Here is a 15,029-nt window from a genome sequence, read left to right as displayed (position 1 = left end):
TTAAAAAAAAATTATTTTTGCTTCCTTCATTAACAGTTTTGATTCTCCTTTTTTTTTACCTCTAAATTACTACTCAAGCTCTAAAAATTTCAACATTGGGAAAACTCTACTTTCTCAAACCACTTTAATATAAACTTTCTTGTATTTTGTAAAAAAAAAAATGAATGAAGATTAGTTGATTTTGTTTTTTTTTTTTGGAGCTTTTTGACTAATTTTGGTGAATTGTGCAATAAAATTAGCAAATATGATACTAATCGTCCATATCCATTACATTCATATTTTGTTAATATATTTCTTGTTTGATATTCATATACGTTGCCTTTTATGTCCATATATATGTGTTGTATGAAGTAATAATTTGTGTATAAATTTTATCAAGTATTTTGATATGAAATAATAATTTATTTAGATATTGTGTATTTCCTTCTTTTATTGTTTAATATTTAATTATAGACCAACTACTGAACACATTCAAGAAACTTCTGAACATCCCCCAGAAATTTCTGATAAGACACCAAAAGCAACACAAAAGCCCCCATAAACTTCTGATAAACCCCTAGAATTTTCCGATAAGCCACCAAAAACACTAAACCAACCTCAAAAACCTCTAAACCCCTACAAAAACTTCTGAACCCCAATTATAAACCACTGAACACCCTTCAAAAACATTTTAACTACCTTCAAAAACCTGTAATCTGACCACCTACAAAAACTTCAAAATTTCAATTAAAAAACTACTAAACACTCTTCAAAAACATTTTAACCACCTTTAAAAACCTCTGAACCCCAGCCACAAACCATTGAACACCCTACCAAAACCCCTGAACCCCCTACAAAAACTTTTGAACCCCAACCACAAACTACTAAACACCCTACAAACACTCCTGAACCCCAACCATGAACCACTAAACACCCTACAAAAACCTCTGAACCCCCTACAAAAACTTCTGAACCCTAACCACAAACCACTGAACACCCTACAAAAATCTCTGAACCCCCTACAAAACTTTTGAACCCCAACTACAAACCACTAAACACCCTACAAAAACATCTGAACCCCAACCATAAACCACTTAACACCATACAAAATATCCTGAACCCCAACCACAAACCACTAAACGCCCTACAAAAACCTCTGAATCCCTTATAGAAACTTCTGAACCCCAACCACAAAACACAGAACACCCTACAAAAACCTCTAAACCCCCTACAAAAACATTTGAACCCCAACTATAAACCACTAAACACCCTACAAAAACTTTCAAACCCCAACCACAAACCTCTAAACACCCTACAAAAAGCTTTGAATCCCTTATAAAAACTTCTGAAACCCAACTATAAACCTTGAACACCGTACAAAAACCTCCGAACCCCCTACAAAAACTTCTGAACCCCAACCACAAACCACTTAACATCATTCAAAAACTTTTGCACCTGAAGACACTGCTCAGAATGCTACTCAGCTTTCAAACTTTCCTTATACACAACTTCATACGTTCTAACTGCAATAAACAAACACAGTTCATAATAACCATTACTGGAGTTCAAAAATAAAACAACAAAGTTCAAGTATGGGAAATTATAATCAAATATCAAAATCAAGTTCAGAAATCATATGAACCGAATGTTCAAAATCATATAAAACAAAATTTATGATAGTTTAATCAACAAGTGATCAAATTCATCACAAATTAATAAAATAGAATGAGAAATCAAAATCTCATTACAAATTCCAACAGCTTATTTAAAATTGATAATCGTTTGATTAGTTCATCAATTAGCCAATTAAATTATATGAAATTACAAATAATTAAATCTTATAATTACGCCATGTTCAAAATCATATTAAACTTAAACATAATGCATCTATAGTATAATCAACAAGTGATCAAAGTCATCGCAAATTAATAAAAATACAATGAAAAATCAAAATCTAATCTCAAATTTCAGCAACTTAATTAAAATTGATCAATCGTTTAACTAGTTCATCAATTAACCAATTGAATTATATGAAATTACAAATAATTAAATTGAATAATTATACGATGAGTTCGAATCAACAATTGCTCAAAAACATTATTAATAGAATCTATAGCAAATGTAAAATAAAAAAATAGCATTAACAACAAAAACATAATCAACGAAAATTAGCAATTGAAATAAGAAATCAATAGAGGAATTAATCCCATGGAAATTGCATTGTCGGGAACTTTAGATCTAGAAATTAAATCCATGGAAATAAACAGTAGCAATGAACAAATTCAAGCAAAATAGAGGAATTAACAATGGAAACAAAGAGAGAAAAATAGAGGAGAGCGAAAATTGAGGAGAGAGAAATTATGTATGATGATTAAAAAATCAAAAAAGTTTAAGAAGAAGAGAATTGAAGAGAAGAAATTGAGAAATAAGGATATAATATAAAAATGAAAGAAGGCGTGAAATAGAAAGGGGAAGAACACTGAGATTTGATAGAAGAAAGTTACAACTAGCAAGCTATGCTTGTAGTAAGATAAGAGGATCCACGGATCTAAGTTTGGTTCACATCCACTGCCATCCTTAGTTGTAAATAATACTTCATCTGTTTCTTTATAATTGCTACACTTTTTTAAAAATGGAAATATCACAATAGTTACAATACACCAAAAGGATGGTTTTATGGTGAAAATTTGTACTATTATTTTTATTTAAAGCTCATGGCCCACTTGATTATACTCCTAACAACCTCTCAACCCCAATTTAAGTGTATTATATCATGTGATGTTCACTATTAATAAATACCGTGATGAAGTGTGTATCTCACTATTGGGTACTTTATGCACACAATAGCAACATGTGCCCTACCTCAAAAAAAAAAAAAAAAAAAAAAAAAAAAAAAAAAAAACTACCATGAAAGTTTAATCACATTGAGCAAGCTTACTTTTCTAGTTAAGATGATGTGTTTAATGATTTAATAGACCGCTTTCAAGACCGATCTAGTTTAATTGAATATATACTATATGCATACTCGAATTATTATTTATAATTGGTATTTTGATCATGCTATTCGATACGACGAATGTGTTTAGTGATTTTGAATCCATAAGAATTTTTATTTTCAAAAGGGTCATTGTTTAAAACCTTGAATAGATTGGGATAGAGAACCTTTTATATACACCTGGGTGTACATAAACACATAATTAAGGTTTGAGAAATACAATTGTTAAATAAATTAGAATCTTGATAGTTGATATTTATAACATTCTTTCACGATTATTGCTATACATTACGTAGTGGTGTCTTATTTATTTTTTATTATTATTATTTTTTGTAATTGAAAATTTCAAGGAGGCGGCTTTTAGAGGCTTGATTAGAGGATTTTCAAATGGTAAGATGTCCTATCATTGTTAAAATTATGGCTCTCCCATTGAATACACGTAAGTTGAGATATACTCCCTTTGTCATACAATACAAAACTTGAATTCTTTTTTGGGTAAACTAAAATGCAAAGCTTATTTTTATTTAAAGGTCCACATGCAAATATGTACTCTCAATCATTAATTTTAAAGAATTTACAATCTCTTTAATTTTTGTGAAAAAACTCAAATAAGCTTTGTATTGAGTGATGAATAGGTATTAGTTATAACTCTTAGGGGTGCATTTTATTGGTATGAAAATTGGGAATGGAATGCAATGGAAATAAGTAAGGTAAAGGAAAAGAATCATTTAACAGTTACTTTTTTATTTGTTTGGTCTAAACATGGAAGAGAATCGCTTAAACGTAATAATCTTTATTTTTGTTTGAGAAGGGTAAGAGTGTTTGTTACCTTTACTTTTAGAGAGGTAACAAATGGGTGGAAAACTAGAAACCATTACACGTACGTAATTGTTACCCGAGTCTTCTAACCAAACACTTGATAACGATAATGGTTTAATTGAATCTGTTTCCAACTCTAAAGTCTGAACATGTTCTTACCAAACATGATGCAATAAGGGTCGTGGTTCCCCTGATTTTGACCACGTACACTTGGTCATGATTATTATTGGTTAAGTTTCATAAGAAAAGGGGATACAAGTTATGACCCCAAGGATGCTCTTGCACACTCCTCCATATCTCATACGATTTCCCACATAAATGTAAAGTGACATTTCATGGAAGGTACTATTAAAGCTTAAATGCAAACACCTCACTTTTTTAACCTAGTTGGCTAATTTTTACTAGCCAACCCAAAACTACAAGTTACCCTTTGTATATAAACCCATGACATACAACTCAATTGGGTGTTTCATGTTTGACTAGACAAATTAATTCTATAATATGATATTTAATTTTATACTACATTACACAAGAAACGACCAACATTTTGCAACGCCAAAAAACATCCCAAAACTAGCAAATAGTTGATTGCATAGTCTACGCACACTGGCCACCACTGCATCATGCATACACTTATTGTGGGATTGACCAGTCCTTCAGAGCTGCATTTTCTTCGTTGCATGCATACCTCAAATTTAATGCTAATTTCTTCACAAAAAATGAATTTGAAAACTAAAAATAAACAAAAAAAAATGAAAATGAAAATGAAAAATGTAAATTAAATGCTAACTGCACAAAATCAAACATCTTTTAATGGGTTTACAGTTTACTGCTGTCCAATTACCAAGGACACTTTCTTCTCTATATCTTCAATTTACTTAATTTGCTCTTTATTTTTATCTTATAATGGTAAGGGTAGAAAGAGAGCATTAAAAGTGAAAGCTACATGTCCTAAGAGATTTTTGTTTTGAACTGGGGAAAGATTTAACAATTCAATGATGTAACTTAATCATCTGATATAAAGTTTAATTTTTACCCTCATCTTATATAGCGATTCTCTCTGGCCTAAAAGGATGGTCCGATGTATGTATAAATTCAAACTTTACGGAATTTAACCATCAGTTTTTAAAAAGACGGAGGGAGTTATTTTATTTTGATGCATGGATCAAAATTATGTGATGCATGGATCAAAAGTGAATTCATAAGTATTTTTTTGAATTCTTAAGTAGTTTAGTACACACCTAAGTAATTAAAAATAACTTAATTAAAAAAAATGAGCTACTTTTGCTGCGTTACTTAATACGAGTATATAATATGGGTGTTATCTCCACTAAATATTGAAGGGATACCATAACAAAGTGGAAAAGCATCATCCAATTAGTGGTAGTAGGCAGTTATCCAACCATTGACAATAAGCTCAAGATGTGAGTGATCATCCTCTGTATCCTGCTTGCATTGCCAGCAAATTTCTTGACCAATTTCTTGCAACTAAAATTTGACGGAATTTCGCAATTAAATAAATTAATAAAATGCAGCTCTGGTGTAATAAATATTACAAAAAATTCCTTTTTTTCCTGGATTTCTACACAACTGACCCGCCTTAATTTATCAAACACCCTTCCTCTTTTTAACCTGTTGTTAGAAAGAAACAACCGAGGATAAGATGGGATTAAATTAAATATTTTGCCTAAATTACGGTTTCACACAAAAGACCAGTTCACAAAAGTGAAGGCAAGACAATGGACTGTAGTCTCGTCTGCAGCAAAGACTTTCCATGCAATCGCTTGTTCATAAGAAACATTACGGCCCATGGTTGACGTGCACACTCCACCAGGTAAGCAAGCATAACCCTGAAAGAAACGGAAATTTTCAGAATCCATACATGACATGAGAAATATACTAGTATCAACAATCAAAAGATATCTCATTAGTGTAGTATACCAATTGCATTATCTTTGGAAAGTCGGAGCATAATGATTTCCGGCCTGATTCATCAAATATTTTATCTAGCGTAACATCTTGTAGTGCAACCAAAGTTGTCTCCAGCATATCAAGCCCTGCTTGGTTTGCGAAGATGAGAACCGGGAGGGACTGCAAAGCAGAGGAACAGTGGGATTACTCATGGCTGACAGAATTGTTTTAACAAAATCAAACTAATATGTACAACCCCAGATTATACGGTTAATTTAGGCTTCATTAGAGGTTACAATGGCAATTTGTTTTTTTAATTGAATCAATTGCAATAATGGTCAATCCATACAGCAATGAAAAGGTATGACATTAACGGTGCTGGACAAAAAACAATGCATTGTTATAACAATATGATTAAAAATTACTTCGTATATATTTCCAATTGCATTGTCACCATACCTTCAACGAGCAGCACACGATAGCATCCTGGTGATGCCAAAGATGCTTCAACACTGTGTCATCACCAGCAGACGAAGTCCTAAGCAATTCTGTTCCCATATGGTAACTGCAGAGAAGAGAAGACCACCATTTGATGATATTCATTTTTCTTTTACTCATATGTATATACAAAGACCTTAAAAGACCTCTCCCCACTAGCACAGGATGCAGAAATTGACATACCTGTAACTTTGACAAATCCAATGAGCCAAAGTAAGCGCCTCTGGAGAGCCTGGAGATAATTTTGGACCCACTGTCGGACTTGCTCCTGAAGGAGATATTGCCATGGCAACCCTTTGCACGGAAGATATGACAGTACGAACATATTGGCGAGCCATTGTAGCAACATTTTCTTGGAGGCTTATCTCAAATGGGAATTGGAAGGCAATGGTCAACACAGAACGAGTGCTGCCAGAAGAAGTTGCATCAGCAGCTCCATTGTTGGTCGATGGACCCACTTCAAGACTTGAAGTTAGGTCAAGTGTCCGATTTGTTGCAGTTTCCTAGATGTCAAATGGGGAAACAGAAATTCAGTTTCCAAGATGTCATAAAGAAACAGAAATTCCATGATTATTTCATGACAGTACCAGTCAAATTGCAGCTGGGGATAGGTGAAAATTGAGGTCACATTATATTTCTGGATATAAGATTATTATAAACTAATCATCATTTAAAAAAAAAAAAAGGGGGGGGGGGGGGGGGGGGTGTGCTTGAAACAGTTTTCAAAAACCAAATTTGAGACTACATTGGCCATGATGAGCATATAAGACGTTCTCTATAGTTCTCAAATAGATAATAAATAGTTAAGCCAACAACTTAATCAATTGATGGTATGAAGTCAATTTGATAACCGGTAAATGAAAGTTATAAAATGTTAAGAAAGAGAGCTAAATGCTATACCTAGACCTTAAATACAGGCTGTTTAATTAGCCTCAACCAAGTTAGGTGTTCCTTAAGAGGGGAGTGTTGGGTAAAAGAGAAGAGAAGAGCATAAAGTCTATCTTTTAGCATGATAACCCTAAATCACAACATAGATAACCCTAAATCACAACATAGGACTTAGCTGAATCAATAGCGTTAAAGGCAGTTAATTTCAGCAAGCACTGCAAAGTGAGGCAATGTCCAGTGCAGTAAGACATAATTAACTTACTGGTTTTGAATCCAACGGAATAATACGGAATCCAGAAGGAAGCAAGGGAGCATCATCTGGAAACATTTCATCAATTGGTGCAAAAATAAGTTCAGAACAGGCTCCAACTGCATTCTCATCTATTCCACTGCATATCTGCTACCAAAAAAATCAATTAATTCCAGAATCTGAGCAAAACGAAGGAGGTTAAATCAAGTAAAGGGCAGTGTGGAGGGCAATACAATTGAAGCAAAAGTAACAAACTAGGCAAAGGACTTCATAAATAAACAATCAGGATAACACAGAATAAAGTTCAGGATTAGGAAATTGTGTCAAATTGAACACCAGAAAAAAATCTTATCTTCAAAAATTGCTCGAAGATATTGAAGACAAGTTATAACCATGTTGAAAAGCTTGCATCAATCAGTAACAAATTGATAAATATTAGATAGGAGAATGATTTTCCAAGCAATTGAACTTTTCAAAGCTTTTAATTACTTCGACGTACCAAGTTCCCTCCATTCAAACCTCTTTTTCTATTTCTGAGAGGAGACTTTTTTCAACAGACATGAAAGTAAGACTGCCTACTTCATCAAAAAGCCAATTTGACCTCTATCTTTTACAACTACAATTGATATCTTAAAATTTAAGTTGAGCCAAATCAACCAGATGTTGAGGATGTCCGTGTACTATTAATTAACCAGATGTAGTAAATGAGCATAATCTATGGATGCTTCAAAGGATATGTAGACAAGGAGGTTGAAATGGAAGAAGCACACATTTGAGTTAATGGAGAAAAGAATATGCAGTTAGGGACCATCATAGGAGAAGAGTAAGTTAGGATAGACCTTACTAGAGTATTGAAAGTCATAAGTTACTGAGATTCTAAAAAATACCTGTAACAGATGGATGTCTCTGGAGATATAAGCATCTTCTGGAGTAAGAGAATGGCCTTCCAACCGAATAACCTCCAGCATCTGGCATGCAGACAACAGATAGAATGATTTATAGAAATAATTTAGGATAAATGAGGATGACAATCAACTGCTGACACACACATTGCAGTAGCAATATTAAGATAACACCAATATACATATAGATTCACCACCCACTACAGTAAAATGCACTAAAAGATTTTTAAGTATTATTCATGATTAAGAATGACTGACATGATAGAATAGTCCAACACTCAAAATAAAAATCAACATACTTCTTCATTCTCAATTGTGTGTCCAAGAGGCATGATAATTTGACTTCCAGTAAACCTTGTGGCCCTCATTCCAGGAAATGCATATGCATTTGACTTCAAAGCTGCTGCAGAATACGCATCAACACTAAAATCAGCCCACTCTGACCGATGCTCTCTCAAAAATCGAACCAGCACTGCCGGAGGTACATTCTGCACAGAGATGTTCATAACATGAAAACCCACAACTCCTAAACCAGAAACAGTAACAGATCATCTGCCAAGATGCTCAAAACAAAATAGGCATGCCCACTGCCCATGTTTCACTTTAAAGTCAAGAAGCTAACTGAGCTAGACATATATCACGTCTATGTAGCTTTTCTGAAGAAGCATTGGCATTTTGTGAAGCACGGATTTAAATATGACTTCCACTGGACAAAGGGTTTGTAGGAAGAAAAGTAATGGAGTGGGAATTTAAACATAGTAAGATACAGCTTTATCTACACGGGAAACAGTGTAATTCCAGAGTAAAAGGGGCAGAAGTGTGCAAACTGCCAAGTCATTAACACGGCAGAATTCAAGCTATTAGATGATCATGTTATCGTTACCTGGAGTAGCATAGATGCCTTTGCACACAGGACACCACCAACCATAGGAAGTGAGCTTGCAGCATTCAAAGTGGCCATAAAAGTCTTGGCAGAATTACAGGCAATTATGACATCTTCAGCACCATCACAAGTCAGCAATGTCCAACCATCATCAGGGAACCCATTGATAGCATCATTAAAACCTCTGGAGCAAACCAATAAACACAAGTTTTAAAATCAGAAGCTGATCCCATATATAAGAAATAGCAGAAGCAAAGCAGCTTAATCATACATGTGTCCATCACTTTCACTTGTGCAATTGCAAAGGACCAAGTTATACACGTAAAACAGCCACCACAAAGGCAATATGCTTTGCAAAATGAAGACAGCATATCTTAGTGCTAGGAATGTACCTGCTCAATCTCTGACTAAACGTCCGCAAAACAGCCGGTTGCCTACCCAAACTATATACCACCTCCCCACTTGTCTCTTGAGCAATTTGTCTGATGTAGCGTAAAGCCTGTCAGGAGGGAAAAAATTGGTCAGACTAGGTCACAGCATAAATTATTGCTTATTTGATCTCATTTGATGCCATTAATAACATGTCACTGGTCCCTTTCCTTTTCATTAAGATCAAACAGTACCATACTACTATAAAAAATTATAAATTAACTTACTGCTATAGTCATTTTCTGGGCCACAACTTTTGATGATTGATATAATGGCCGCAGCACCTCTGGTACACTCCATGCCTACAAATAGGATAGGTAAGCTTTTTTTTCAAAGCACTAGGAAACAACTTAACCGCAGAATGGCACACAAATGACACAACAAACCTCAAGATTAAGGTGGTCTACTATATGGATGATTGAACCACCACCGTCGCATGGCCTAATAAGATAGCCACTTGGAAGCATATCAGCTCTTATAAACTGAGGAGCGGCAGTATTTGGTCCAGAACCCGATAGAGATCTCTCACAAACCTTAAGGCATTACAAGGAAACAGCATCAGCAAAGGTCCTCCTGGTTAAGAATAATACACTACAAAATACATAAACCCATGACAGCTGCACCTCACTTCAGCCCACATATAAAAATGAATTTGGGCAGTCAATAATTACTAGCAAGCAGAAGACAATACATAGTCACTAATGCAGAATAATCCAGGCATATCCCTTTGCCTTATTATACATCACTGAAACATATTCTTATCCAGAAATAGTATTCACATATAATATTTGAGATGTCCATATAAGTAGTTAGTTAGTTACCTTTCCTAATATTAGTAATGGTTTATGATTGGACTTCCAAGTATTAGGAACAATGTTGAAATAGTTTAGCTATTCAAGTCATATTATAAATATGAGGAGTTGGGACAGTGTGAAAAGTGCAACTGTTCTAATAAGAGGAAAGCAGTAATCACAAATGATACAAAAGGTACAGCCTTGGATGTACATACCACGACACTGCCATTTTCTAAAGTTGTGGTATACCGCAGAGTCCAAAAATCACGTGCAGGAGCCAAAGTAGTTGGGGCATATATCTGAAGTAACCAAGTTTAGCAACCCGTGAAGAGAAACACATCTAAAAGCAGACAGCTATAAGAAAGTCAAATACAATTTTTATCAAACCTGTGTATATATAAGTTCAATTGTTCCTCCATTTCCAGCAGGAAACATAGTGAATACTTCAAGGCTCCGGCAGTCCCGGAACCATGATGGACGATCTTTAAGGATCTCTGCAATCTGGAAAATCATTTAAACATTAGAATAATCCTAATTATGTTGCTGACACCCCGCAAATGAGCAGTGTATGTAAAAAAGTATCAAATGTGTTTTTCAATCAACTTACCTTAGTGGGCTCTAAACTAACAAGACCACAGGCTCGAGCTGCCACTCCACTACAACGATGTGAAATGGCAAAGATCCCAACCGAATCCGGACCAGGCTGCGATAGTTAGCAAGCAAATTGCTTAGCTTATTAAGTATTAATGATAGAAGATTATGGGCTAAGTCATCAATTTAATTCCTAATTTACAATTAATCTAATCCGGTAAGAATTTCAAACCTTCATCCCAGGCATCTGTACCCAATCAACAGCAGTCCCAGTTGCCTTAGAAAGGAACTCTGCCAATGTCTCCTCCGCAATAGACAGGAGTCTGTCAACAAACACAAAAAAGGGACATGTATTATAAAAATGAAACATAAAACTCATTAAGGCGTAGAAATGGACCAAAACTGCCCTTAAATCCTTACCCAGCAGGGTTATTGGTGTCTCCAAGAGTATGCTGAGTAGTGGTGACCACAGACTCACAGCTTCCATCAGTGGTCGCAGTTGGTGCCTGTAAAAAAGTATCATTGAATACATCAAATTCTGCTAAAATTTTGTTGACCACGTTCAAAAATAACAAATTCCATCTGAAATAACACTGCACCCTGAAAATTTCCAAACATAACAAGCCTAATTGAACCACTATATTCAATTAATATTCTATCCCAGTAGCACAATAAGACTGTTCAAAAAATGGCACTATAGGAAACAATTAACCATAACCCCACATTGGATGTCTAAAACTACAATACATTCATTGAAAGCAAGTAACAAATTTAGACACGGTTTTATTAGCAATTTTGAATCTTTTTTTTTAAAATGAAAGGTATTGAAACACCAACAAAATTGTTCTACATACAAACATAATTCCAAAAAAATTAAACCAAAAATATCAAATTTAACAAATAGAATTAATGCAAAACAGTTATCTCACCAAAATCATTTTTTTTTATATAGTTCAAAGTATATTTCTAATCTAAATTCCAACCATAAATGAACTTTATCATCCAGATCAATTACAAAAAAAAAAAAAAAAATCTGTTCAATAATGGTAACAAGATCTAAATTACAGCATTTTATTCACAGCCAATTAATTATAAATTTAATACATTAAAATAAGCAAAAAAAAAAAAAGAAAAGAAAAGAACATACAGTATGAAGTTGTTGGCGCATAAACCCATTTTCACACACCAACTGAGAAACCTGCTTCTGCAACCGATCATTCTCTTCCATCAACAATTTATTCATAGCTGATAACTTCCTGTTCACCGTCTGTAACCTCGACGACTCTTTCCTCTGCTTCTCCCTACACCTATTCGCCACGAAAACAAACAGAAACAAAATTTGTTCATTCATAAATGATTACACAACAACGAACCCACAAAAACAAAAACAAACTAGGCAATTTATCGAGATTGACTACCTCCGATTCTGAAACCAAACTTTGATCTGTTTGGGCTCGATATTGGACAGGATAGGACACTCACGAATCAGCTGTTGGCGCCGTAACGAGCTGGGTTTCGGACACTCGGCGTAAACTCTTTCTAAAGCGTCTACTTGCTCAGCTGTGTATCTCACATACTTTCCGGCATCAGCCGATGAAGCCGCTGCTGCTGCTGCTGCCGCCGCCGCCATGTGTTTGCTCATTCCGCTACTTCCTCCGCTTCCACTGCTGCTCTCTCGGTGCGCAACCATCGCCATTTTCTCTCTCCTCTCTCCTTCTTCGTTCACCCTTTTTTCTTCTTGGTGTTGCGTAATTTGATAAAATGTAGTATTATTTTAATTCAAACACGGGTTTAACCAGATCACGGAACAAGATTACTGTTCCCTTGTTTGTTGTTCGTGATCTACAATACAAAATTAGAGAAAATTAGAGAAATAATCTAGCAGAATTTGCTGTTTGAAATGGAATTTAGTTTTGATTTTTGGGGTGTGGGTGAATTTGAGAGTGGGTTGAAGAAGAAGAGGCATTTAGTGAAAAGGGGAAGAGAGAGAAAGAAGAACCCTAAAAGAGGAGAGAGAAAGAACATCCATGGAAGTAAGAAAATGAAGAAGAGTGATGAGTCATATCTGGAAAAGGAAAGAGGAAGAAGGGGAGGAGAGAGAAAGTAGAGAGAGAAAGAGGAGGAGAGAGAAAGGGAGTGAGTGGGAGGGAACAGTGACAGAGTGAGTGGGTAGGAGAGAGAAAGGAGGGGTGAAAAAGGAGGAGAGAGAAATGATGAAAATATGGTGTTTCTTGTTTTTTTTTTAATAATTTATTTAATTTAATTTAATTAAAAATATTTTTAATAATTAATTTAATTTATTTTAATTAAAAATGATAAATTCGGCTGTTCATACTTCATGTCATTAGGCTCGTATCTCGATGAACCCTGGCCCTCTGCCTTTCCGTTTCATTCCTTTTTCGGTTTTTTTATTCCTTCTTATAAAACTTGTTCTTTCTCATGTGATTTTGTTACCACCTACTGTTTCGTTTCTACTTCTTGTTTGTTTCGTTTCTACTCCTTTCGTCTCTATTTACTTGTCACGTTTTTCTTATACTTGTAAGACCGTAATTAATAACTGCCTTTGTTTTTATTTAGTTGACGGTTGTATAGGTGAAAGGTAAAGTAATCGTGTCAATTGATATTGACTAGCTGATTAATTCATATACGGAATGTTAATTTAATTATATAAAAGTATTTAATAATAAGTTGTTTGGTTCATCTACGGAAAAAGGAATTACTTAAACAAAGAGAAAGGAGAAGAGTAGAAGATAACTCGCTTTGATCTGCAATGTTGTTTGTTATTAATAACATAGGAAATGAGAGCCACCATTGAACCACCACCTCTTCTGTTTCCTTTCTCTTTTTTCGGATACCATGAAGACGGCCCACCATCTTTCAGTTGAATAAAACCCACCTTGGTCACCTACCCCATCGCCTCCCCACATCGCCCCGCCCAGCACTCCAGGAACGCCTCTTCGCCCCTGTAAACCACCATAAAAGACTCCTCCCCTCGAAAAACCCTTAAAAATGCCTCCCCGACCACTCGAAACCCTTAACTACCCCTCCCCCACCCTCAAAACCCTAGCGATTAGGGTTTCGAGGGTGATGGGAGGGGCGGCCAACGATTTTACAGGTAGGGGGTTTTTCAGGGTTTTCTGGAGTTTTTTAGAGGAGGGGAGAGTTTTTCACAGGACGGGGAGGTGCGGAAGAGAGGCAGTGGAGGTGTGGCGAGGGTGGTTGGGTGGTGGGGGTAAGGTAAGATTGTGGTGGTTAGTGTGGGTATGATGTTGTAACGTAGTGTGGTTAAGAAAAAGGAATGAAAAATCCTAGGGGGTGGGGAATCAAGTTAGAAGACTTTGGGGGGGTGGAGAGGGTAAATGAAATGGAAAAAAAAATGTCTAACAAACAACATTAGAGGGGATAAGGGCAGTTGATTCCCTTTCCTTTTGATGAATACCCCCAACTATACGACCCCTAAATTGTAATTATTCGCTTTTAACGTTGTTTAAGTATGCACAACAAAGATAGCTTTGGGCTCCCCCAACCGCGGCATTTAGGGTTAGGCCACATGCTGGGCATAGCCCTGGTTTTTTGTGAGGTAGACCCAGCTTAGCACTCCGCCCGTTTTAAGGCCCACTTGAGCTTAGTTTTGGACCATGGGCTACCACATCAACATGGATCGGCCCAAGGGACAGAAGGCCAAAAAAGCACAGTCCAACCCTTGTCTTTTGTACTTATATTTTTCTTTTTGAAAAGAAAAATTAAAATTAAAAATCCAACCTTTACTTTTTTTTCTCTAAAAAATCCAACCTTCATTTAATCCCACAAAAATCCGACCTTTATACCCCCTTTCACCAGCACATCCATTTGACCTTTAACCTATTAAGGTTAAAAAAATTATTTTTAAAAAATTCTCTAACTTTCCCTTTTCAGTCCTCCTCTATCTCTCTCATCTCTCCTCAAAAACTAAAACAACACAGTCACCACCACGACCCCAAACAAAAATGATGAATCACATCCACTTCCTCCTTATTTTCTCTCTCTTCTGCCTCCTCTTTTCCACCGCCACTTCCTCCTTCATCGGCGTCAACTTCGGCCGCGTCACCGA

The 15,029-nt window shown here is 35.5% G+C and overlaps 1 protein-coding gene across 1 annotated transcript; it reads right to left on the bottom strand.

Annotated features, from left to right (window-relative positions):
• Positions 1-5,297: 5,297 nt before the first annotated feature.
• On the bottom strand, positions 5,298-13,118 carry LOC145621552 (homeobox-leucine zipper protein REVOLUTA-like). Its single transcript, XM_081676281.1, has 18 exons — positions 12,358-13,118; positions 12,087-12,246; positions 11,360-11,445; positions 11,172-11,262; positions 10,956-11,051; positions 10,736-10,849; positions 10,564-10,647; positions 9,941-10,087; positions 9,782-9,856; positions 9,518-9,624; positions 9,126-9,309; positions 8,542-8,730; positions 8,228-8,308; positions 7,353-7,487; positions 6,386-6,705; positions 6,164-6,269; positions 5,735-5,884; positions 5,298-5,643 (listed from the first exon to the last, which is right to left on the bottom strand). The coding sequence occupies exons 1-18, from the start codon at positions 12,633-12,635 to the stop codon at positions 5,494-5,496; spliced, it is 2,553 nt and encodes an 850-aa protein (XP_081532407.1). The 5' UTR covers positions 12,636-13,118; the 3' UTR covers positions 5,298-5,493.
• Positions 13,119-15,029: the final 1,911 nt, after the last annotated feature.

Source organism: Chenopodium album, chromosome 27, assembly GCF_948465745.1.
Source record: "Chenopodium album chromosome 27, dcCheAlbu1.1, whole genome shotgun sequence".
Classification (NCBI taxonomy): Eukaryota; Viridiplantae; Streptophyta; class Magnoliopsida; order Caryophyllales; family Amaranthaceae; genus Chenopodium; species Chenopodium album.
The sequence above is the reverse complement of the archived record's forward strand: the minus strand, read 5'-3'. Positions and strand labels throughout refer to the sequence as shown.